General features: G+C 39.4%; 1 protein-coding gene across 13 annotated transcripts in view; it reads left to right on the top strand.

The window, feature by feature from the left end:
* The window catches only part of marchf8 (membrane-associated ring finger (C3HC4) 8), a 127,462-nt gene extending 100,796 nt beyond the window's left edge, over nt 1-26,666 (top strand). For 10 of the 13 annotated variants that reach the window (XM_057849252.1, XM_057849253.1, XM_057849251.1 and 7 more), the window contains 4 exons: nt 2,853-3,033; nt 11,850-11,985; nt 12,105-12,119; nt 17,918-26,666. In XM_057849252.1, coding sequence (XP_057705235.1) covers nt 2,853-3,033; nt 11,850-11,985; nt 12,105-12,119; nt 17,918-18,225 — 640 coding nt within the window. In that variant the 3' untranslated portion in view covers nt 18,226-26,666. Of the gene's footprint in view, nt 1-2,852; nt 3,034-11,792; nt 11,990-12,104; nt 12,120-17,917 lie in introns of those variants that run through there. The other 3 variants (XM_057849254.1, XM_057849264.1, XM_057849261.1) reach the window with 2 other exon arrangements.
* Nucleotides 26,667-27,336: the final 670 nt, after the last annotated feature.

The raw sequence follows: 27,336 nt of genomic DNA, 5'->3' as shown, positions 1-27,336 counted from the left end.
ATGTTTTGATTAAAACAAAAACAAAACACATGTTTTATGGATGCGTCAGTCAATAAAAGTTTAGGGCAAGTGACTATTTTTGGTAATAAAAAACAAAAACTATTATTACCGTATTGGCCCGAATATAAGACGGCCTTGATTATAAGACGACCCCCTCTTTTTCAAGACTCAAGTTTGAAAAAAGACTTTTTGAACACCAAATTCATTTTTATATAGAAAATAATTACAGTACATCAGAATCAAGTGATTATAACAATATATTTGAGCGAAAAAGCATGTTATTTTGCCTCATTCAAATCTTAATATCTGAACATTTAAATATGTAAACTAAAGTGCAATCACATTCGTAAATGAATGGCTTCTGGGTTTTGAAATGTAAATATACCAATCTATTGTGATAAAACAACAAAATTGCAATAACTGCATTAACCATCAAAGTGAAGTCTTACTAACTGTAGTCTTGAAACAAATCTGAATAAGGAAAAACATTGCAATAAAGTAATGCAAACTGGTTAAACTTGAGAGTAGCTGAGATCTGTCATGACAGAACATCGCTTCAATGATATCTGGCGCCATCTAGCGTCGTGAATAGGTATAATGTCTACACCGCGATTACATATCTTTTTGAGTCTTATTTCAATACAAAAAACACTGTCTTAAATTCTGAGCTACCTAGCATCGCATTTGCAACGGTGTTACAAACCCCTTCCCCTCCTCACCTCTCCCGCTCTGCTCTCTCTGTGTTTCTCAGACATTTCTCCTAACGCATAGTAACACACGCTTTTATGTTGGTACGAAAAAGTATCTGAACCTTTAGGAATTTCTCTCATTTCTGCATCAAATCACCATCAAATGTTATATGATCTTTGTCGAAATCACACAGATGAAAATACAGTGTCTGCTTTAACTAAAACCACCCAAGCATCTATAGGTTTTCATATTTTAGGGAGGATAGCATGCAAGCAATGACAGGAAGGGGGAAAATAAGTGAACCCTTTACCTAAGGAGACTTAAAGAGCAATTGAAAACAATTTTTACCAAACATTTTAAGTCAGGTGTGTGCCCAATCACTGATGAGTGGTTTAAAACTGCCATGCCCACTATAAAACACGCACGTGGTAAGAAATGTCTTGATGGGAATCATTGTCTGATGTGATTCATTGCTCGGTCAAAAGAGCTGTCTGAAGACTTGCGATCAAGGATTGTTGATTTGTATAAAGAAAGGATACAAAACCATCTCTAAAAAGTCGATGTTCATCAATCGACAGTCAGAAAATTATCTACAATTGGAGAGCATTTGGTACTGTTGCTTCACTCCAAAGGAGTGGCCATCCACCAAAGATGATGTCAAGAATTCAGTGCAGAATACTAAAAATAGTAAAAAAAAAAAAAAAAAATACTCGAGTGTGTGCTAAAGACTTACAGAAATCACTGGCACAGTCCAATATCTCTGTGCACACATTAACTATATGTAAAACTATGGCCAAGAATGGTGTTCATCGGAGGACTCCACAGAGGAAGCCACTGCTGTCTAAAAAAACATTTGTGCTCCTTTAATGTTCGCAAAAAGGCACTTGGACACTCCACAGAAGTTTTGGTAAAATATTTTGTGGGCTGAAGAAACCAAAGTTTAGTTGGGAGTAACACACAACATCATGAGTGGAGGTAAAATGGAAAAGCTCACCAACATCAACACCTCATCCCCACTCCGAAGCATGGTGGCGGGCACATCATGATTTAGGGCTGTTTTGCTGCCTCAGGGCCTGGACAACTTGCAATCATTAATGGAAGAATGAATTCAAAAGTTTATCCAGATGTTTTGCAGGAAAATCTGAGGCAGTATGTCAGACAGTTGAAGCTAAAAAGAGGATGGATGCTGCTACAAGACAATCATCCAAAACACAGAAATAAATCAACTTCACAATGCTTTTAGAAGAACAAAATACACGTTCTGGAGCGGTCAAGTCTAAGTCCGGACTTGAACCCCATTGAGAGGCTGTAGCATGACCTAAAGACAGCGATTCATGCCAGACATTCCATGAATCTGACTGATCTACAGCAGTTTTATAGAGAAGAATGGGCCAGGATTTGTCCTGATCGATGTGCCTGTCTGATCTGTAGCTACAGGAAGCGTCTAGCTGAAGTTATTGCGGCCAAAGGGTGGGTGGGGGTGGGGGGGGGGCACAACATATTAAATGTGATGGTTCATTTACTTATTTTTCCCCCTTCCGTCATTTTTTGCATACTATCCACCTTAAAATATGAAAACCTATAAATGTTTGGGTGGTTTTAGTTAAAGCAGACACTGTTTTTTTCATCTGTGTGATTTTGACAAAGATCACATTTCATAGTGATTTTATGCAGAAATATGAGAAATTCCAAAAGGTTCACTTTTTCAGACCACTGTACATCCTCAGTAACGGCGTTGCAAAGATGGGGAAAGTAAATAATTAAATTACTCACTATTGACAAAAATGACGCTGTTAGTCACGGCGTTATACTCTTAACGCCATTATTAACAACACTGGTCACGAAACGATGAATCGAGTTAAAAATGTCGATTAGTTTCAGCAGCTGTAATATGTTGACTTTTTTCTTACTTGCATCTGTGTTTTAATAGAGCATATTTGAACTGAAGTGTGCCATACTGTTTTTTTCCAATCTATTTCCAAGTTGTGCTTCCATTTTGCTTCCGCCGCCTGCATAGAGTGCTGCCCATATGACATTTGAAATACAGCTAATGCATTCGACGCCTTTCTGTGTCCTTTACGTGGTCTGAAAATAGCCATTCCGCGGAAATGGCACTTCCTCTGCGCCCGAGCGGTAAGCGTGTGTTTTGTCGCCGCGTTCAGGATCTGCCACTGCGAAGGCGACGAGGAGAGCCCTCTGATCACGCCGTGCCACTGCATGGGCAGCCTGCGCTTCGTGCACCAGTCGTGTCTGCAGCAGTGGATCAAGAGCTCGGACACGCGCTGCTGTGAGCTCTGCAAGTACGAGTTCATCATGGAGACCAAACTCAAGCCTCTGCGCAAGGTAGGCCAGGAAAATACATAACACGGTGAAAGGCGCCCAGTCATCATAAATAGATACATTAAATATAATATTTCATTTTCTGTAGCACTTGAGGGTGCTGGAGCCTATCCCTGCTGATTATGGGCAGCAGGCCGTGATCTGGTTGCCACTAGCCAATGACATCATCATGAATAATACATTTTAAGTTATAAAGGAAAAAGGGTAATGAAATTAAATCAATGTAAGTACATGCAAAATAAGTTATTCTAATATTTTTTGTAAATAAGAAAAAAAAATAGAATGATATTATATAGATCAAATACAAAGATGAACATTAATAAACTAGAGGAGCACGCTGTGAGAGCAGACAGCCTTATGTGTAAGCAGACAAATTCAAATTTTTGATATATTTGGTAAAGTCCCTCGTACTCTAAAATGAATCAAATCACTCTCTCTTCTCACCATGTCAACTACACTGCAAATTTGAGTTAACTTGATAACGGATTAGCCTATTTATTAAGGGTGTAATGCAGGGGTCGGGAACCTATGGCTCGCGAGCCATATCTGGCTCTTTTGACGGCCACATCTGGCTCGCAGACAAATCTTGAATTATTAAAAAAAAAAAAAAAAAAAAGCTCCGTTATGCTCCTTCGCGCATTGCACAAAACGGCGACGATCCCCGGCCACGAGAAAGCCGTTTCAGTTATTTTCGTTTGAAAGTGGCAAACATACATGTCGTTGCATCTATCTATTTATATGTCTATCAATTGCATTGGCAATGCAGATGAGGCAGAGACACTGATCGGGTGGGTTCGCCGTATTTTGCTGTCAAAAAGAGCGGCTGATGTGCGCATGTGCTTAGTAATTTCCCCGCGGTTTTAGTTTCGTTTTTCCCGCTAATTGTAGAAAACCTTTTGAGAAGATGGCAAAAAGAAAAAAGAGGAGGAGTATCGTACTTTTCAATAGGGATGGACAGAGGAATTTGCCTTTGTGGAGAGAGTAGGTTCTGCGGTGTGTCTAATATGCAATGATGAAATTGCATCTATGAAAACGTCAAATATAAAACGGCACTTCGACACCCGCCATACTACATTTGCATCGAAATATTCAGCGGGGGACAACAGGAAGAAAGCATGTCAAGAGCTTCTATCAAGAGTGCAAGCTAGTCAGTAGCAACTCTGTGTTTGAACCAAACAAGGTGACTGGAATTTGGCTAGCTTTTCTGGCGCTTTAGCAATTGTGAGAAACGGGAAGCCATTCACAGATGGGGAGTACGTCAAAGCATTCATGCTTGATATTGCCAAAGAACTTTTTGACGACTTTTCGGATAAAGACAAGATTATTAAACGGATAAAAGGCATGCCCCTGTCAGCAAGAACTGTTCACGATCGCACCATCATGATGTCAAATCAAATTGAGGCAACGCAAGTGAAGCACATAAATTCGACTCCATATTTTTCACTCGCTTTGGATGAGTCAACGGACGTAAACAATTTATCACAGTTCAGCGTGATCGCAAGGTATGTTGTCAGTGACACACTACATGAGGAAAGTATGGCAGTTTTGGCTATGCAAGGAACAACAAGAGGGGAGGATTTATTCAAGTCCTTCATTGAGTTCGCTAAAGAAAAAAAAATCTACCAATGGACAAACTTGTTTCGGTTTGCACTGATGGTGCTGCGTGTATGATTGGAAAAAACAGGATTCGTCGCGCTTCTTCGGGAACATGAAAAGACGCGTATCCTAAGTTTCTCAATGCCTGCATGACGCTTAACCTCACCATGTATCAACCAGACTACAAAGCCATCAGCAACACCATGCAGCACCAGAAGTCACATTAATGGTAAGAAACACTCATCATTGATTAGCGACAGCATAAGAATGTTATTTAAAAGAATTTAGAGACTTATTGTACTTTGAAAGTGTTGAAATTACATAACATGCACACATTACTTGTATTTTTAGTTTTAAACATATTGTATGGCTCTCACCGAATTACATTTTTAAAAATGTGGTGTTTATGGCTCTCTCAGCCAAAAAGGTTCCTGACCCCTGGTGTAATGCTACATGTATTTGTATTGAACCGTTTCGGTACGTGGTGCTCGGTTCGGAAAGGTGGCGTACCGAACGAGTTTCTGACGTAATGTAACCCTTACTTTTCGAGGCTGTGAGTCGATCGGGTTACAGTTTCTTTGTGTAGATTATATTTACTCAGTCTTCTCTACTATAATGAGGACCAACACGGTAGGACAGTATAACCCAGAAATGTCAACGGCCCGACAACGTGGCTGCCGCGAGAACCCAGTGAAACGGGGCCGTTAAAGTCAATCAGCTAATGCACACCGGTCGCACTGCGGCCGTGTGTTAGACGCGTCCCAGTTTATTATATGACGCAATACGCGACCCTCCTGCGTCAATACTACTACCGGTAGCTAGGATTGGGCAGACCGGAAGTCACTCGAGTAAAAATACGGTGGATCTGGTCGATTTTCAAGCTAATATGCAATCGTAACCCACTTTTTGAGTCCATCAGATCTCTTGAGTGGTAGATGGGGCACAGTTAACTTATCTTTGTTGATTTACTGCTGTCTTCTCTGCTATAATAATAACCAACACGGCCCTGTGTTCAATACAAAACCCTCCTACCACAACAAAACAAATAGTACTAATATTCACATAGGAACTAAAGTTATACAACATAAAATATACAATATAAATGAATACTACATCACATTTGTAAAATATAAACACATAATAAAATAAATAATAACCCATTTAAATAAAATGAAATAAGCTAAAACACCTGTAATTAAATAATAAGAATAATACACAGATCCTGCTTACACAATTAAATTTATTAATTTCTGTGTGGCTCTTTAACTTGAGAAAATCCACCAATAAAGCTTTTGAGGAACCGTTCATAAGAGAAAAAAAAAAGGATTCATTGAGGCATTTCATTTGTAAAATACATGTTAAAATCTTTGTCATTGGGATTGCTTTTCTCTTTAGCACAGGACTTCCTTTTTCTTCTTTCTTTCAGAAAGACAGATGACCAATACGCGGGGTCTGAAAGGCAAATTGTTGTTGGATTATCTTTAAATACCCGCTACTTTTTGAGCAGAATTCTAGCTTAGTATAGGCTAATGTTCCTATTGTTGAAAACACAAAGGTGTGTAATAAACAACTAGCACATTTATATTTTGCATTTTGTTTTCTTACTGTACCGAAAATGAACCGAACCGTGACCTCAAAACCGAGGTACGTACCGAACCGACATTTTTGTGTACCGTTACACCCCTACTATTTATGGTGAAATCCTTTTTCTGACTCCAAAATTGAATCACCTATTTTGCTTCATATTGCATATATCTCAAAGGTTGGATCATAATCTCTTTATTTGTACTGAAGTTATCCTGAACAAAAATATTTCTGTCCTTTGACCCTGTTACGTCCCAAGGACGACTCGCGAAGGGCATAACATAAAACAAGCCACACAAGTTTACAAGTGGACACAAATTTATTCACAATAATCAAACTCGCAATGAATATATACAAAATGCGGAAGAAGCGTGGCTTCAGCGTAAACCCAGGCCAAAACAACAAACAAAAGGAACTACACTTTAACCCCAACCGCGAGCTAAACCCTGATCGTAAAAAGGAAAGAACAAAAAGACAGCCACTACCCTAGCTTCTACTCTAAACAAAACAGGAGAAAACGGGTTGAACAGAAATGGCGGCTTACCCCTACTGCTTTAGTGCTGTTATTTACAATGGTGAACAAAAACGTTCCAATAATGAATAAACACAAAAGACCTCACCGAAAAAGCGGGAGTGTATCAAACTCGCCATCAAAGCACACGACAGTGAATGGCGAGCAAACAGCTGGCGAGGAGGACCGCGGCACGAATGCTGTCAAATGCGACCTCACCTGTCAGTTGACAGCGTCTGGTTTTTGAAGCCTGGCGCCCTTTCTTCGTGGCCATGCCCGTCCGGCGCCGATCATCTTACGTCACGGTGGGAGGGGAAGCAGCCAGCTGGCGGAGGTGACAATCAGCTGACTGAAAGAGTCTAAAAACAATAACAATTAAACGGCCAGGGCCAAATGGACTCACATCTGTTTCATATTCATAAAGGTATCCTGCAAGTTTGAAACTAATCCATCATTCCTCTTTCATTGACGTGTATGCGTGTCATTCAGAATCCAAACGTTCACCTCCACAGACATATTGTTTGTTGTTTTTTATGGGTACACGTGGAGGACGTTTTGACAGCGCTCCGCACAAATTAAAACGGCATTGTTGCTCACAATATGTTTTTTTGCTCAATTATTTATGGCTCGTTACATGGCATTTTATTTTTATTTTTCAAGCCAATTCTCACTTGTAATGACTCACGTGACGACGGTAAACGTCTCAGTGTGTTTTGCTGGCAGGCTGCCACTGTCACTTCGCAAACAAGCTCGATTTTGCGTTGGCTCTGAGTCCCTTCTCAAATATTAATAACACGCTTTGGGCTATTCCGCAAAAAAAAAAAACTCTAAAGACCTCATCATATTTGTGAGACTTTTTAAACCGCTTGAATAAACATGACTTGAGTTTGCTGGAAAGCAAGTTTTACGCAGTCTGCCACTCCTTCAAAAAAAACAAAAAAAACAACTAAAACTCAATATCAGAATATTGATATTTTGATCAGGGGTATCCTTTTTATTGGCCTGCAGTGCAGTGAATGATATAAATGTGGCCCCGCACAAGAGGCTTGCCCCCCACTCTTTTCTTTTGTTTGAATCCAAATATTTTTAAGTGGAATTCAAATACATTAAAAAATAATTAGCAGATTATACCGATTGTTATTTATTTATTTTTTAGTATACCAAAATATACAATACAATACACAATATACATTTAAAGCAGTGGTCCCCAATCTTTTTTGCACCACAGAGCGGTGTGACGTGGGCCTTTTTTTCACGGAGTGGCAATGTATGGCTGAAAAATACAGCCAGCAAAAATACACAACGGGGGCTAAAAACGAACGTTATGTGCAGAGAAAATGTAACTCACCATACAGTAAATCAACCTTTTTTAACAGCGGCCTCTCCTAAAACTTGACAAATATTCTTGGTCGCAGGCATAAAAAAAGTTTCTAAGCTCTAGCAATGGTTCACCACGAGGTATGATATTCTCAGTGCATTGGTGTTAAGACTATGTGCCAAAGCAGCTTTGAAGGCTTCATTGCCTCATTTGCTAGCTTTTGGCCAGATACAGTATTATGCAAATGCAGGGACACTCTTATGAAGGCGGAAGTACAGTCAGGTAAATAAAACAACTTAAAACGTTTGTCTGTAATAAAAGAAAAATTCAACTAGTATTATGCAGAGCTGCCTTAGCGCCTGAGAATCACCTGTTGCGACAAACCCATGTTTTAAGGATGATTCGTATTCTTCGAGGTAGTACAGCGCATCTTCTGGCTCGTCTAGGCATGTGCCGGTATGAGATTCTGATGGTATGATCACCTTAAGCTAAAATATCACAGTTTCACTGTATCAGAGTATTGCAATTTCAGCTCTAAAATGTGTTACTTTGAGATATCTGGGTTTTTAAAAAATCCATTGAGCAGCATTTTTTTCCCAAAACATATTACCAAATTGGAACATAAGTATAATGTTCAGTTAAAACAAATAAATAAATAAATACCAGATATTCTAAATGAAATTAAAATACCATATTGGCCCGAATATAAGACGGCCCTGATTGTAAGACGACCCCCTCTTTTTCAAGACTCAAGTTTTAAAAAAGACTTTTTGAACACCAAATTCATTTTTATACAGAAAATAATTACAGTACATCCGAAACAAATGATAATAACAATATATTTGAGAGAAAAAGCATGTTATTTTGCCTCATTCAAATCTTAATATCTGAACATTTAAATATGTAAACTAAAGTGCAATCACATTCGTAAATGAATGGCTTCTGGTTTTTGAAATGTAAATAAACCAATCTATTTTGATAAAACAACAAAATTGCAATAACTGCATTAACCATCAAAGTAAAGTATAACTAACTGTAGTCTTGATACAAATCTGAATAAGGAAAAACATTGCAATAAAATAATGCAAACTGGTTAAACTTGAGAGTAGCTGAGATCTGTCATGACAGAACATCGCATCAAGGATATCTGGCGCCATCTTGCGTTGTAAATGGGTATAACGTCTAGACCGCGAATATAAGACGACCCCCTCTTTTTCAGTCTTATTTCAATGCAAAAAACACTGTCTTATATTCGGGCCAATACAGTAAATGCAGTGCTTTAGGTGAGCTTAAACCAACAGCACATCATTATTACCATTAGAACAAAAATAATTGAATTATTTTCCATAAAAAGCATGAGTGTTTGACTCGTATCATGTTTACATTATACACACACACTTTCTCAACACAGACAGCTGCCGGAGAGAAAAAAACACGTTTTAACACCGCTAGACACACTAAACACGCTGGATTTCAGGCGAGTAGCTGATGGGAAACATTCATGACAGTGTTTACTATCCTTTCACTATGTATAAATGCAAAATCAAATTGGAGGTATTGCCTCTTTCGGCAGTCACCCTCCGCAAACACGTTTTACATGTCGGTTGGTCCTCCTCCTCTAAGCCGTGACCATCTGGAACTTTTCTGTAGCCTAAGTATTCCCATACCAGCGATTTTGTTTTCTTCGATGGGGGAAAAAGTTCAGGAGTTTCACCTCAAGCGAGGGATTTCTTAATACATTTTTAAGACATGAATAAAAACCTAATACAGTAGGGACGGTATGACGAAAAATTTTGCGGTTTTGAAACCTTGACGTTTTTATACCACGGTATATCTTAAAACCAGTAGTCGGCACATGTGTAGGCTTGTCAGGTGGTAGGTGGCCTTTTCCTTGTAAAAAGATGTCTGTTTTTCAGTCATCTTTGCTCGTGTACTTATTATTTCTGGGAACAAATCCGATACTCCTACATCATCATCGAGGACAGGTGCACATAGATATGAAAAAAATTGATGCTAGATCCAACAAATTTCTATGACAACATCCTTTCCAGTTTTATCACAATATCTAGTATACAGTAGAAAGGCAGATTGATGAGTCAAGAGGCACAGGCTAGAATGCAGTTGTTAATAAATTACCGTAATTTTCGGACTATAAGCCTCTACTTTTTCCCTTCCTTTTGGATCCTGTGGCTTATAGTAGCTTATTTGTTGATTTGTTTGAGTTAATTGGTAACACTTTCTTTGACAGTGGTGTCCTAAGATTGCCATAAGACCGTTATAATTGTGACATGACACTATCATGGGCATTAATGACATTATGAATTTTGTCACTAACTCTATTTATGTTCAGCTTGGAGCTTTACATCCATTCAAAACACATAATTTGCCTAATGATACATAATGACTTCTGTCGTAAGCATTCATTAATACTCATGGCAGTGTAATGTCATAATTATGATGGTCTTATGACAGTATTATGGCACCACTGTCAAAGTGTTAAAAAATACCATAACTGGCAATTAATGAAAGAACTGGAACAGTAACTGAAGAAATAATTAGCACAGAACAGGAGTTTGTTATTATCATCTGTAGCGCTGCAATGCATGTTAAGAGGCATGTTGGACGACAGCTGTGTTGACAGCAGGTGGCAGCAGAAGTTGACTGTCTCCCCCAAGGGAGCAGTGATGGCCAAATGAAGCTTCTTGAAGCAGTGAATTCATGGTGGTTCTTTTGATCTTATGACAGTCTTATGATGCTGCTGTCAAATATAGCGTTACCGGTTAATATCTTTTGGTGTAAATATCTCATAATACAGTGAGGACAGCTGCGGCTTATAGTCCAGTGCGGCTTATCTATGAGCAAATGCCATTTTTGTGTCAAATTTGGTGGGTCGCGGCTTAGTCAGGTGCGTCTTTAGTACGAAAATTACGGTATCTCTTATTTCTATGCTACTGGGAATTGTGTCTTACTTCTGTGCGGCCCAGTAGCAAATGTGCCACGGACCGGTACCAGTCCCCGGCCTGGTGTTTGGGGACCCCTGATTTAAATAAAAAGAGGATTTGGATATTTTATGGGACAATATGGACTATCAAAATGAGAGAATGTTAAGTGTGGCATGGCGTTGGAGCGGTTGGCACTTGGCACGTCCACCTCACTCACACTTCGGAGACTGTCTGTTCGGTCCCGGCTCCGGCCTGTGCAGTTTGCCTGCACACGTGGGTTTTCTCCGGGTACTCTGGTTTCCTCCCACATCCTAAAAACATACATAGTAAGCTCATTGAAGGCTCTTAAAAAGTTGTCCCCAGGTGTGAAGCAACCAGTTCTGGGTGTACTCTGCCCCCTGCCAGTCATCTGCTGGGATAGGCTTTAGCACCCCAGTTACCCTCTTGAGGATAAGCGGTTGGTCCAGCAAATGAATAAATGTTCTTTTGGCTATTTTTGATCAAATTCAAAATAAGTGTAAGATTTTTTTTTAATTGTTAAAAGTCTGTAAAATAAAGAAACATTGACTTTAAAGAGGCACCAAAAGAAGATTTGCACAATAAACGATGAATCTACGATCAAAACAGTTCACAAATCATTGAATTTTCGTTTATTTTTTTAAATGAAGAAAAAAATTAAATAAATTAAAAGATATTGTTTAAAAGAAAAGCCTGAGAATATCGTTTTCTTTTATTATTTAAACCAAAACGTCAAATTAATTTTTATTTTTATGTCAGCAATGTCTAAACATATCTGCCTTTGTTGGATTAGAAATGATGAGTTTGTGACGTTCCCCCATATTTTTTGGATGCGAACGGCCACATGCAGTGGGAGAAGCTCCAGATGACGGCGAGCGAGAGGAGGAAGATCATGTGCTCGGTCACCTTCCACATCATCGCCATCACCTGCGTGGTGTGGTCGCTCTACGTGCTCATCAACAGGACGGCCGACGAAATCAAGCAAGGTCGGTCGCCGCGCCGGGGTCGAGCTTCGACTCGTCGGTCGACGTCGAGTCTTTCGCCGTCAGTGGCGCTGAAACAATAGCTCTGCTAGTAATCCCTTGTATTCTCTGCACTCATGCAGCCAGGAGTATTCCAGGTAAATATTTGCGCTTCTAAACTTGCTCATCTAACATTTGTACCGTTTTTGTGATATTTACCTCATGTCACCATAGTATAAAAGCAATATTTTGATATACAGTGGTGCCTCTACATAAGAATTTAATTCGTTCCAGGATCTGGTTTGTAGGGGCGTGACAAAATATGGAAATGGTGATATATCGTGATACTTTGTATCCCAGAATGTTATCGATATGATCCTGCAAGAAACGAGATATTATTTTAAAAAGGTGTCAATGTCTTTTTAAAAAAAAAAAAAAAAAAAAAAAGGAACCAACAAGTTGCTACCAAAATCTTCCACCATAATGGTGTCTCAGTTAACTCTAAGGCTGCTTTGATGGTGCTCGCCACCCAATCCATTTAGACTGGGAACGTTCGTTCATTCGAAACCAGAGCATTCACAGTCACTCTGTCCGATTTTCAGGGCATTTATAGGTCACTTGCTGTTCATTTTAAGGCTATTCCAGGTCATTTCGTGTTGAGTTTGACTCACTGCCTATACATTTGGGTGATTCCCAAGTCACTTCCTATTCTGTAACACAAAATGAACAGGATGTGACCCATAAAATACTCCAAAATCAACAGGAAGTAACTGAAAATCAACAGGTAAATGACCTTAAATGGGCCAAAATTACCTCATTGCCTGGCATTGGCTGCCACTGACTGCCATTAACGTTCAATCCGTTTGAAGTGGGAGGGGTGGCAGCGGATGAATGAATGTCTACTCGTGATAAACTCATTCCAATTCACAGCAGAAGCTTGTTTTTCTGTTTATTAGTTGTTTTTAGAATATCCTAGAAAGATTTCCTGACCAATGTATCGCTAATCGTTGTATCGCCATATCGTCAGATTGTTATCATGAGCTTTTTAGCGCAAACCGTATCGTATCGTGAGTTACCAAGAGGTTCCCACTCCTACTAGTTTGTAATTTTACAATTTCGATTCCATGTGTTGGTGCCCTGACCGCCGATTGGAAAAAAAATACCTGCCGAAAACCACGAAGACGAAGGCACATGAAGTGTGCGTTTGTGCATTGCAACTTGATTTCAACCATGGACACGGTGCGGCGGCGCTCAAAAGTTTGGCTCACCAACTTTACAAAGAAAAATGACCTGTCAGCTCAGTGCAACATTTGCAACACAGCTATATGATGCAAAGTTGGCTGCACGACCAATATGATTAAATACCTCCGGCTTCATGGAATACAAGTGCCGATTAGTGCACAGCTGAGTGTCGCGTATTTGACATGCTGCGCCGGTCCTCTAACCAGTCAGAACCAGGTAAGTAAAACAATAATCTATGTCTGTCATCTGCTGTCCCCGCGACCCGACCCCGGATTAAGCAGTAAATGATGGATGGATGGATGGAATAGTACAAGAATAAATTGTATTATTACGTCAGGCTACAGTAGATATCACATGTATATAGAACTAGATGTGAAATGACACTCGGCGGCGTTAGCACATGTATAGAGTACTAGATGCGAAATGACAGACTCGCCGGCGTTATTAAACAGCGGCCATCTTAAAGCAGTAGACTTCTCCGTCTAAATCGCCTATATAAGCACCTACGTAATCCGTTAAAATCGACAGTATTCAAAGCTCATCAAATTATAATCAATAAAAAAAATTATACTCATGCTTCGTCGTAGCTCCACGCTATGGTACATGTATGTAAAGTGCGTAGCAGCTCACAGCTAACTTTACCCCTATGTAATATTTGTGACTTTTTCTCGATTTCTCATATTTATGCGTTCAAGCTTCATCTGCACCCAGTAAACGTGTGTTCTCCACTGCAGGAGACATGATCTTACCAGAATGCTCACTCCGGGGGTCGGCAACCCGTGTTTTGAGAGCCGCATGCAGCTCTTTAGCACTGCCCTAGTGGCTTCCTGCAGGATTTTCAAATTTTTTTAAAATGGAAAAAGAGGCAAATATATTTTTTAATTTAATATGGTTTCTGAAGCAGGACAAAAATGACACAAACATTCTTAACATTTTCCAATGCTGTAAAAATGTGTAGAATAAATATTAAATGTTCACATTTCCGTCATCTAAGATTTGCGTCATAGCCTGAGCTACACGTTTCTATTAGTAGGGCAGGATGCCTGGTGGCTATCGTAAACAAACCGGCAGCCGAGTGAGGGAAAAAGTGTGATTCAATTACTTCTGAAGAACTTAGAATCGCGCAAAAATAGATTTAAGAAGTGGATTGCATCGTCAAACTCCACTAATGCTGCAAGTTTTATTGGGGGAAAAAAAGTATGAAAAACCGTTCGCAGATGGTGACTACATGAAGGAGACAATCATCAACATATTAAAACTAGGGTTGTTCCGATCATGTTTTTTTGCTCCCTATCCCATCCCGATCGTTTTAGTTTGAGTATCTGCCGATCCCAATATTTCCCGATCAGTTTTTTTTTTTATTATTTTTTTTTGCTCCCGATTCAATTCGTCATACCCGATAATTTTTCCCAATCATATACATTTTGGCAGTGCTTAAAGAAAAAAAATGAATAAAACTCGGACGAATATATACATTCAACATACAGTACATAAGTACTGTGGTTGTTTATTATGACAATAAATCCTCAAGAATTGCATTTACATTAATAACATTCTTTCTGTGAGAGGGATCCACGGATAGAAAGACTTGTAATTCTTAAAGGATAAATGTGACTGTGTATATTGTGACTAAATATTGCCATCTAGTGTATTTGTTGAGCTTTCAGTAAATGATACTGCAGCCATTTAACTTCTGCCCAAATGCATAATGGGAAGTGCAACCATGACTGTGCGTAGGGGCACCAATTGATATAGTCTTCTCTACGTTGGAAAAGAACATAGGTGTTAAGAAAATGATCAATTACTACCTTTCTTCCCCACATTGCCTCCCACGTCATTTTTAATTGCTGAGAGAGGTATTGTAAGGCTTTAGCCACATAAAAAATGGCTCCAAAGGCTGTCAAAATTCTCTTTGCTCATTATATGCTGCCTATTAGCGCTATCTATAGGTAAAACGGCGTCTTTATAGATTGAACACGACAATGCGTGAGTGGGTCGTGCAGCGCATGCATTAATTATTTGACGTGATGAATTAAAAAAAATTAATTACCGCAGTTAACGCAAAAAAATTGATAGCCCTACTTTAAGCCAAAACTACTCTGGATGAGTGTAAGACAATTTGTCTGTAACGTTAAATACAATTAGAAAACGATTTAAAAAAAAAAAAAAAAAAAAAAATTTAAAATAGGCATGTCCGATATTTTTTTGCCGATTCCGATACTTTGAAAATGATCATGACGTGATCGGGACATCGCACCGCCCTCTGGTGGTCAGGAGGAATGAAATAGAACACCTATTTACAGACTTGGAAAACAAAACAGAGATAATAAAGAAAATCCAAGACATTCCAAGATAAAAATGACATCAAAATCAGATTTGTTTATTGCATTTCTATAATTTCATCAAAGCAATAAAACAATTCATTAATATTGTAATGAAGTTAAACTTGAGGTGGCGTCATACGACATAGTAGTCACGTGGTGCGTTGGATGCACTGCGGGGAAAATAAAGATGAAGGCTCATTATGTATTTTTAGCCGACTTAGTCATTTTTCTTAGTAGGCTAATACAGATACATACAGCATGTGTTGCCTTAATTATTACGCTTATTTAAGGCTTTTAATTTTTATGCGGCTCCAGACTGTTTTTTTTTTCGTTTTTCCAATATGGCTCTTTCAACATTTTGAGCTGCCGACCCCTGGCTCACACTTACTACCTGAGAAGGCAAATATGATCATTTTCCTCAACAAAAACTGTTTCTGATTTTATACTCTACCCGCTGCTAGTCTTGACTGGGTTTTAAAAGTTGTTTTTTTTGTTTGTTTGATATTCTGCACCAGGTTAGCTCATTAGTGGGAGCTCTATAACATGTAAAATGCCTGCAGCATAAAAAACATAAGCAAAGAATGTGTAAATGTTTTCTCCTTGAGCTTTTGAAAAATAAACATCTTTGTGAAAGTGCACTCCTTTGGAAAGTTCATCATATTCAAGTTTAAAGACTGATATTTATATACAAATCCTGTGAGAAATCCATAGATAATTGAAAGCTCATATGGTTTAAAAATAATTGAGAATATAAGAAATTAATATAAACTATGCATTTTTTTTTACCCTGCCTATTAAAAGAATCGAGATGGAGAATCGTTTGGAACCGGAATCGAAACGTGGAATCGGAATCGGAACCGTTCAAATTGAAACGATGCCCAACCCTACCAAAAACCTACTCTAAATCCTTAGTAAATACTGCAGGTACAAACACAAGTAGCAATTACACATAGCGAAACAAATAAATTATAAATACAAATCGGAATAATAATGCGACAAATCGGGTTCTAATGTGGCGGTTGTGTTTTCCATGCTGTTTCTGATCACACCATGTGACTGACAACAGGGTGAGAGAGGTGCGTTTTTATTTCCTCTTTTCGTGTTCTGTTGGCGTCGGCTACGGCGCACTATAGCAGTGTGGTGTTGGACAAGTTATAAAATAAACCATTAAAAACCTGACGAAGCTGGTGACTTCTTTGCCAATGTTACAATAATAATAAGTGTCACCTTAATTTACAAAGAAAGGTGAACGGAGGTCGGAGAGGACCGTCAAGATCATAGACATATTCCGGCCGTATCGTCTAGTCAACTTTCTTGGGACCCAAAGTTGATTTCTCACAAGAAAATCCGCTGTGCTGCCATCTGGCGGGAAAACAATGAAATTGCGACGCTGTTGTAAATCGTATTTCTAGCATGACGTCAAATTGTACGTCGGATGTCGAAAGGATCGTGTGTCGAGGTGTTTGTATGTTGAGGTTCCACTGTATTTGTTATTTTTATTGTTTAGTTTACTGGATTCCATTTTTTTATGGTATTTGATTTGTTTTACGAAACAACACAGGTTAACAAGATTGGAGGGAAAAAAATACATTTCTATGTAGAATATTTGGTTTTGTATGAATACTGATCTTTTTAGTTATTTTTTTGTTTCTGAAAGCAGTATTTAGTTTTGTTTTCATAAACTGTACTATGAAGTTATTAATCTAAAATTTGTAATACACCACGGATTTGTTTGCTATATTGACTTTTATTATTGTCTCTAGGTATATTTTTCTTTTGACATGCAATAGTTTGTGTTAATTCAAATTTAATCACATCTTTTTAAATCCAGCATTTAAAAAAAAATATATATATATATATTTCAACCACATATTTATTTTATGATTTTAATGTGATTTGTCTTATTTTTATATACTATGTGAAATATTTAGTTTAATACGATTTAATTTTTCATTTAAAAAAATCCCGAATCCGTATTTACCCTTTTAGTTATCTTTAAAAAAAAAAAAAAAATTGTATAGGCCATTAAATTATTTAAAACATCCGCTTTTTTAAATACTTTGAAAATTCACTATTGTTTTCAGTATTCTTATACAGCAATTTCTGTAGTTTTAAGGTATTTTTTGTTTGTTTGTTTTCTTATACAAGTTTTATTTTTACATTATTTTTTAAAATCAGTGTTCTTTTGTTTTATTTATTTATTTTTTTTATAGATATGCATGCCTGGTTTTTATTTATATATGGTCTTGACTAAGTATTGCAATTTATTGTTCATATTTTCAAATAACTGATATTTTGAGTTTGTTTTGTGAATCGAAAAGTCTCCCTCCCTCTCGTGCGCTCTGTCAAAATCATGTTGCCAATGATTTTTTTCCCCCCCTCCTCCTCAGGCATCATGGAGTGGTCGTTCTGGACCAAGCTGGTGGTGGTGGCCATCGGCTTCACGGGCGGCCTGGTCTTCATGTACGTCCAGTGCAAGGTCTACGTCCACCTGTGGAGGAGACTCAAGGCCTACAACCGCGTCATCTACGTGCAGAACCGGCCCGACTCGTGTAAAAAACCCAATCCGGAGAAGCCGCCGCTCCTGGAACCTGGCGTGGAGCACAACAAGGACACGATGGCCCCCGCCCACTCCGACACCAACTCCTCCCACCACACGGAGACTGACGACTACAGTATGGACGTCCTCCACGTCTGACTGGTATCGGATAGGGGATCCATATCGTCGTCTCGGCCTCTTTCGCCGCTTCCTTCGAGGGACTCGGACAGACGGGAAGATGAGTGCATCAGTGCCGTCGATGAAAAACGATTTCAACTTTTACAAAAAAATCGCAGTCAAGCAGCCTTAGACGTTCCTTCAACCACAGATGGAAAAACTTTGGCACTGGATGAGATGACAATGGCAAAAAATGTGCCAGTCATTTTTGTCACGGTAAAATAGAAAGACAAGAACACATACATGAACACAGAGAGGGTTAACACTAAAGGCTGATTCATGCGTCTGCGTTCCGGTGACGGCGAGGCTACGTCGTCGACCTTACGGCATCATTGTGCATTCGAAGTTCTGCGTCAAGGGAACGTGTTGCTCTGTAATTCACCGCCATGCCACTAGAGGGGTGTGGCTTTGTACGGTTTTGGGAAACTTTGTCGAATTCCTTTAGTTTTCCTCCGGTCATTGACAGCAATGGCAACGGAGATGGAATGTGTGTATTTGCAGCCGCAGCTAATCAGTATTGAACAACAAAAGTTGTTAATACAAATGTTGATGCATAGGCGACACAGAAGACGTTTGCGAATGTTCAAAAACGGCGGCGTTGTTGTGCTAATTCAGAAACGACGTTCTGAGTGGACCAATCACAGTCCTTCGACGTTCACATCGTGGCACGTAGTCAGAATTTTTTTTGAGGAACGCGTCTGGCAGGGCCGGCCAAGGCCATTTGGGGGCCCTAAACAAAATAATGCCAAGGGCCCCAAATTTTTGGCCCACCATTTTGTCACAGTCTACTGTGAAACTCTTACATGCAATCCAACCAATATGTCCATATTTTGTATATTAATCAGATTTTGTTGCACTGCATTCTTCAAACTTCTCACCCCAAATGATTGTCAGTACTTACAGTAGATAACGCCAAACCTTTTTCTAAAAGAGGAAAGAAAGAAGTTAAGGAAGAACTTTAATTTTTATGCTTGTAATCAAGTATCAAAACTCAAAAAAGTCAAATAAAGCAAACTGTAGTAAACAAAATAGAATATAAATTAAACAATTGCCAGATTGCCCCCTATCTGGGCCCCCTAGTGGTCAAGGGCCCTAAGCAGCTGCATAGTCTGCGTATAGGCTGGGCCGGCCCTGGCGTCAGGCTACGGCGAAGGGTCGTAAATCGTGTCTGCGTTAACGGCGTGGGTCCGCCGTCACCGCTACGCAGAAACATAAATCAGCCTTAACATGTATGCAGTTTAACTGAAAACTTGACATATTTTAGTCAATGCGTCCTCCCAAATATAATATGATTTTGTCAAAATGTCCTCACCAAGATTCCCCACAAAAATACAAAGACAAGATTAAAGACACACATACAATTTAATGAAGTAAGTTGAGATCATCGTGGCAAATTTTTTGTCCAAAAAAAGACACACTCAGGCATTTTTTGTGGGGTCAAAATGTTCATAAAATGTTCAATTTGGTGCTCCCGAAAGATAGAAGACACGAGCAACACAAATGTGCAGTTTCATTAACGGAAAAGATTTTCAGTCAAAATGTTCTAATGTCTGGCTAAGAAAAATGTCAAAGTTGATGCCCACAAGCACAGGCAGTTTTATAAAGCAAAAGCAAAGGCAAATTTCAGTTAAAAAGTCAAAATGTCCTTGTAAAGAACAATGCCTCACAAAGCTAGCAAGACGATAAGGCACACGCGGACAGTTTCATAGTTGAAATTTTCAGTCAAAGCACACAACCCAGTTTAACTCATTGCCTGCCATTGACAGCAATAGCCCTCCAAAACATGTTAACTGTGAGGACTGGCTGTGAATGCTCATCCTGCACCGTTGACGGCGCTTGACATCCAATCCATAGTCTGAATGGATCGGACGATAGGGCCGTCAATGGCAACCATTGACTTGTCCTCAACTCAAAAAACAGTCCCACGAAGATGGAAAGACAAGAATACGCAGACAGCTGGTTTTTTTTTTTTAGTTTTCAAGTCCGTCGGTGGATGGACACGCATTGAGGCACTTTTTTTTGTCCGAAAGGAGTGGACGACGCGGGCGTCTTGACGTACGCCCTAAAGAAGTGAAGAAAAGGATGTCTGTTGACTTTGAACATCCCCATTTCCGATAACTTTCTGAAGAGAATGTACACTTTTTTGCAAAAACAAAACTTCAACAACAACAAAAAAACATTTTTAGATCTTTTCTATTGTCTTTGAACTCACCGTGACCACTTTGTATGTTTTCATTCAGGAGCGCGCGAGAGTGTGGCTATCTTTACGTGAGCGTCGTTTATCGCTAGCAAGCTTTTCCAACTTTTCTCCCACTGCGAGGGGAAAAAAAAAACCGGACGCTTTAAAACGAGCCTCAGGAAAATACGCGTGCACGGTCACGTAAATGCGCCGCCGCCACAGGATTTGCTAGACGAAAAATCGGGTTTAGAAGCTTTTGTTGCGTTTTTATCGAACGCCTAAAGTGCTAACATTCATTCCCAATAGTGCTAAATGTAACTTGGTTTTGGAGTGCAACAACTTTTAAGATTTTCAATTTTTTTGTGTGTGTGTTGCGAGCCAACATTGTACAAGCACACTTTGCCGTTTCATTTCCCCAAAAATTGAGATGATTTACAAACATTGACGGAACAAATTTGGTACACTGTTATCGTCTACGGAAGCTTACTATTCTAAATGTATTCACAGTTTGGGATATGAGTACACCGATTTATGAGTTCAGTCTCGGGACAATTAGAACTCCTAAGTCAAAAGATCACTGAAACAATAGACACTTTTCCAATTCCTAACCTGTTCAGTGGTACCTCAAGATACGAAAGCTTGGCTACAAGAAAAATTCATTCAAAGCTTTTTTCGCTCCGTATTACGAAAAACGATTCATCATGAGTTCAATATCTGATCCGGACCGACTATCCCAGAGGTCGGCAACCGAAAATGTTGAAAGAGCCATATTGGGCCAAAAAAAATATTTGTGGAGCTGCAAAAAACCCATTAAATCCTTATGTAAGCCTTATAATGAAGGCAACACATGCTAATTGCATCTATATTGCTACGTTGGCCTACTATTGACATGACTAAGTTTCAGGGGCCGTTTTCATGGTGACGCTCCGGGAATACTGCACATTTCATTTATTCATTTACATGGTTTCGTCTTGGTTCAGGCTCCATTTGAACGATGTCGCAATGGCGTACCGCAAGCAACACGTCACTTTTGCTCTTTAATATTCATGGCGTTAGCAATTGTTGCTAGGCGGGTCAACTCGTGTTTGTCCCAACACTAAATGCATGTAAATAGTGTACGAACGACATGTTTACTAAGCAAAACCCACTAATTCTGTCTGAAAATGACGTCCCTGGTGCCAAAATCACTGGTAAAGATGTGGAAGAACATACAAGTGTTCAATTCGAGATGGCTTGAGTGTCGAGGGCTGAAAAAGACTCCACTGACAATGACATTCTATCCTTTACCACCATATACCCTGTCTTTCTTATATATTATATCCTCTGGTTGTCTTACATCTCTGACCGTTCTTGGGGGCAATTTACATTGCTATTTTTCTGTAGCAATCAAAAATGATACTCCGTGACAGTCAACGAACACTTAATTTTTTTTTTATTCATAACAAATCTTAATTCTATAAGTTATTTACACTTCCCCTTACTAAAGTTGTTTTTTACAACAGAAAAGGTAACAACAGCCGCAGTCAGATACCATTTTGATTTTTTTCAGGTCACTCATTGTCCGACAGAAGCAGCACGGCAAAACGCCACGCTAAAAAATAAGTAAAAATATCAAAATGGCTTACCTCTTCATCCTCTGTAGGACTATAGCCCCCAACAAAATGTTTACTGCATACGAAGGTGAATGGCTTCACCTTGCTGGCGTTAAACTGGTCTTTTGGACATCCGCAAAAGTTGAGCCATTGTTCACATTTTTTTCTCTTTTTTGGCTTCAGGAAACGTATGAAGAAAACATCCTTCATATATCGTACTGTCTAGAGTTGTTTCTTCAAGTTCCATAGCAGCAGTGTTTACTCGGCATGTTCTTTTTTGAAAGATTACCAGCAGAAAACAAGTAGTGATAAAATGAGTTGAATGCGAGGGCGTGTCTTATGTTGACCCACTTCTGGGTTTCGATGGCGAAGTCACTGTCTAAAAATAGCATCCATGCGGTACGCTATTCCGCGTGAAAACAATGTAGTATTCAAGCCAGGCCCTAGGAGGCAGTGTAGTTTTACAAGACGACAGCCAATGATGCACTTCCCTGACCACAACCTCCTCAGCCCAGAAGACAACATACACGCCCACTCGAAGCAATGGCGTTCATGCATTTTTTCACTTTTGCTTCAAAAGGCACAAAAACACAAACATAAAACATATATATATATATTAAAAACTATGATTAAAACAGTACATTAAAGCCGACGTTCCACCATGATTGCTGTTTTGAATGTTTAGCAGCAGCGACTGCGCATGCCCAAAGTGACATGTGAAAGTGTTGACATTGTTGGCACGAGAACATTCCATTCATATGGTTGCGAAGCAGTCCCAGCAATCAAATCGTTCTGCTTTGGAGACCGGAATCAAAAGTTTGCGTCTTTGTTTTCTCTTTTCACCGTCACCGTGTAAGGCGAGGCCATTCCGCAACACAATCATTTTGTCTCTGTGTCGCAACGTCACCATGTAAACGGTTCCTAAATGGGCTACAAATACATAAAGAGCCTTCATGATTAAATTTTTTCTGCAGTGCATCTTAATAGAGAATGAAGAATCACGTGACTACTCTGTTGTACGATGCCCTGAGGTTTTTCATTACAATATCAATGAATCAGAATCACGTTTGTTCTACAGAAACCATATTAAAACTATATATATATTAGGGCTGTCAAACGATTAAAATTTTTAATCGAGTTAATTACAGCTTAAAAATTAATTAATCGTAATTAATCGCAATTAATCGCAATTCAAACCATCTATAAAATATGCCATATTTTTCTGTAAATTATATATATATTCTGCAAAAATAAATTGTTGGAATGGAAAGATAAGACAGAAGATGGATATATACATTCAACGTACTGTATATAAGGACTGTAGTGGGCATTTCACTCTACTGTCATTTAAATCTGTCTATGCTATCCTCACTCCGAAGCGTCTACTTTTTCCAAAGCTAGACAGCTAGTGAACGACGCCTTAATAATCAGACTTCTTCCTTTTTCATCTGATTTATTAATAAAATGGCCTCAAACCATTGTTCTCTTTAGACCGTAGTGAAACTACAAAAAAAAAAAAGTACACAAGCATTGCATTTGCAACAACGTTAGCTTAGCACGCTATACAGGTTCACTAAACATAAACAAAAAGCGTCTCATACAAAAAGTATAACATTTCGCTTACTAGCATAATATGTACATTCTTTACAACAACCATACTTACGGACAAATCTTGTCCAAGGATCATTTAAGCACAACATTACAACGTAGGCGTCAGCCCGAGACGTCATGCAGCCATATTGAACTGGCAAGAAAGCAATAAACCATGTCGCAAAGCGACCACAAGAGTTCGCTGTTAGACAGCACAAACAACCTTGCTGTAAAACTTACCAAAAGGCAGAATACTGTCTGACATGGGACAGTGCGGGAGATGTGCGTTAATTGCGTCAAATATTTTAACGTGATTCATTTTAAAAATTAATTACCGCGCGTTAACGCGATAATTTTGACAGCCCTAATATATCCCTCCCCCATCTTTTTCCATTTTGAAACATTTTTGAAAAAGCTCCAGGGAGCCACTAGGGCAGTGCTAAAGAGCCGCATATGGCAAAAGCCATGCTGGCACGGGGATAACATGCTACTCCACACAGGAAATCCGGAGCTGGAATTAAAGCCCTTATCCCAGAACATTTTAGGCGGACATTCTAACCACTCTTTCTCCGTGCCGCCCTAAATTATTCATCATGTGAAAGATAATATGTACTGTTATAGATTATTCCTAGCTCGCAACAATGCAATAATGTAACTACGTTTGACCATAAATGTAAACAAAGGAAACAGACATGAGCATTGTAGCGTGTCTGTGAAATGAGAATATAACTTACAAGGCACAAACAGTGAGAGGAAATGGCAAGCAACGGCTGCCAAAGTCCACTGGTCTTTTAGTACTCCGTGGTAACATCCGTAGAATGAGCCTAATAAACTAGTTCGTGGAACTACGGTGCGACAAAGCATTACAAATAAAGACAGCAATCAGAGGACATGGCAGCAAATTGTATTTCGTAGAGCTCGGACCCAATTAAACTGATTACCAGAGTTGGGTAATAAAGTGTTACATTTACTTGAGTGACTTTTCAAGAAAAATGTAGTTGTACCACGCAATACTTTTTACTTCAGTAGATTTGTGAAGCAACACTACTCTTACTCCACTACTTTTGGCTACACCAGAGTCAATACATTTTTCTTCTTTATTCTACATATTTTTATTTTTGCCAGAGATGCCAACAGTGGCCGTCTCAGTTCCACCATTGAGACGTCGGAACAATCACCACATGACTCCATTATACCAATCAGAAGTTTTCCCCTTCTAAATGGCGCTCATGCGCTTTGGACGGGTCATGTTTCATAGTATTGTTCTGGTCTAAATTCAAGGATTTTTGCGACATCGTTTAGGTCTAATATGGTTATATAATCATTTATAGTATAGTACAGGGTGGGACAGAGCAACTTGCTTATTTAAATTTGGGGCCCTGAAGCGATGGTAGCTCTGAATATGGTCGGGATGGACTTATTTGAGAGGGTGGGGCTTAAAGTTTGGTTCTTAACGTGCGTTATTTATTTCGTGTTTGTTTTTCAGGAACCCCAGTGACCATCATGGCGTGGACAAAGTTGGAACGCGCTTTTGCTGTTGAGGCATTTTTTTCCAAGCAGTCGCTCAATCGTCGCAATGCAATGTGCATTCCGTAGACATTTCCAATATTGCCCCGAGTGATTGTGTTCCTGGCCGGCAGTCGATTGCTTCATGGGTAAACAACTTCAGGGAAACGGGTTGTGTAAAAAAACTAACAAAAAAGAAACCTGGCTTCCCACGAACACTCAGGTCACCCCAAAACATTGATGCAGTGAGACAATCTGTTTTGAGATCTCCCCGACGGTCTACCTGCAAACACGCATCTGCCCTTTGGTTGTCTGCTCGTTCTGTGAGACGAATCCTCCATGAAGAATTGAAATTTCATTCTTCCAAATTAGCTATTTTCCGAAATTTCCAGGTTTGCTGTGAATCTGTAACAGGCACACTTTTGTTCAGTAGACAATGTTTATTGATTAGAAAATGCAGAATAAATGACATTTATTGATTACAATCCCACAAGAGCAAGTAACAAGCATAAAAAACAAGCATAAAAAGGGTAACGATGACTCTAGATTTGAGTTTGTCAATCCCAGAATCCCCGCGCTACGTTACAGCACAACCAGGTGTCCCTTAGCAATGAAAATCGCTTACCGTGACAAATGAGCGGGAGCCAACGCTCCGGTAAGGCGGCGAAGGAACAAAGCCAGGCGATCCTTACGTGACCCGCTGGCAGATTTCACTGGTCGCCCGGAAATGCCCGGTTTTTGTAGGAACGCGCCACACGGGGGCGGAGACGGCCAACCTCTGCCGACAAAGCTACTTTTGGTTCATCCCCTCGAAAAAGGGGCTTTTCTTTGCGTGGTTCCCAGGTTGCGCCGTCCGGTAGCAGATGTTGTGTTCCCACGGTAAATATTATGAGTGCAAAACAAGTTATCTCGTGAGATTCCCTCCTAACTATGGAACCCAGGCGTGTAAGAAACAATCAAAACAAGTTATCTGGTGAGATTCCCTCCTAACTATGGGACTATGGTGCAAAACAAGTTATCTCATGAGATTCCCTCCTAGCTATGAAACTCAAGGTAAAAAACAATAGAAGTTGTTACAATCTAGGTCACAGAAGCAATCATACATCACAAAGGCATAATGTAATATTTTCCCCCATCAGCTATGGTCAGAAACTTAATCCATGCGATTTTATTGCTCGTGAAAATGCATGTGAGGCGCTTTTGGGCTTGCCTGGCAACACACTTATTTTCTTCAGTGATGAGGCTCACTTCCATCTTTCGGGATCTGTAAATAAGCAAAACATGCGCTACTGAAGTTCTGAAAACCCCAGAGAACTTCATCAACGTTCTCTACACGCATGACGTGTAACTGTTTGATGTGCACTTTCGTGAGTTGGCATAATTGGCCCATGGTTTTTTGAAGAAAACAAATGGGCAGTATCAGTGACATCTGACTGTTATGTCAACATGATCAATGAGTGTTTCCTGCCAACACAAAAGCAGACTGGTGTGGAACGGGGGGCAATATTGAAATGTCTACGGAATGCATGTCGCGTTGGGACAATTGAGCGACCACTTGGAAAAAAAATGCCTCAACAGCGAAAGCGCGTTCCAACTTCGTCCACGCCATGATGGTCACTAGCGTTACTGGAAAAATAAACATAAAATAACGCACATTAAGAACCAAACTTTAAGCCCCACCCTCTCAAATAAGTCCATCCCTACCATCCTCAGAGAAACCAACGCTTCAGGGCGCCAAATTTAAATAAGCAAGTTGCTCTGCCCTACCTTGTATTATAATAACAGTATATAGATAATATAAGTAACATATACAAATATATATAATATAAAGTTGTGCTGAAAAAAAAAAAGTTTTAAAAATCGGACATTGTAAGACGTTACTCATTACTTGAGTATTCTTTTCAACGAATACTTTTTTAGTAAATTTTTGTATGACTACTTATACTGTTACTTGAGTATTATTATTTAGAAGTAACGCTACCCTTAATAAAGTGCAATTTTTGGCTACTCTACCCACCTCTGTTGATTACACAAAATATGATACAAAAGCAAGTCCGGAATCCATTCATTTCGTACCTTGAGGTACCGCTGTTTCTCCTGATTTTTCCACATTTTTAATTACTTTTCTGGCGCCCCTCTGTGGTACAAGGTCAGCATTGCAGTAAGGCGGCAATTGATTTTCATTAGGGAAATAACGCGTATTTTCCCAGAAAAGCAAAAATCCGC

The sequence above is a fragment of the Corythoichthys intestinalis genome, chromosome 10 (genome assembly GCF_030265065.1).
Source record: "Corythoichthys intestinalis isolate RoL2023-P3 chromosome 10, ASM3026506v1, whole genome shotgun sequence".
NCBI classification, from domain to species: Eukaryota; Metazoa; Chordata; class Actinopteri; order Syngnathiformes; family Syngnathidae; genus Corythoichthys; species Corythoichthys intestinalis.
This window is presented reverse-complemented; position numbering and strand designations above follow the sequence as displayed.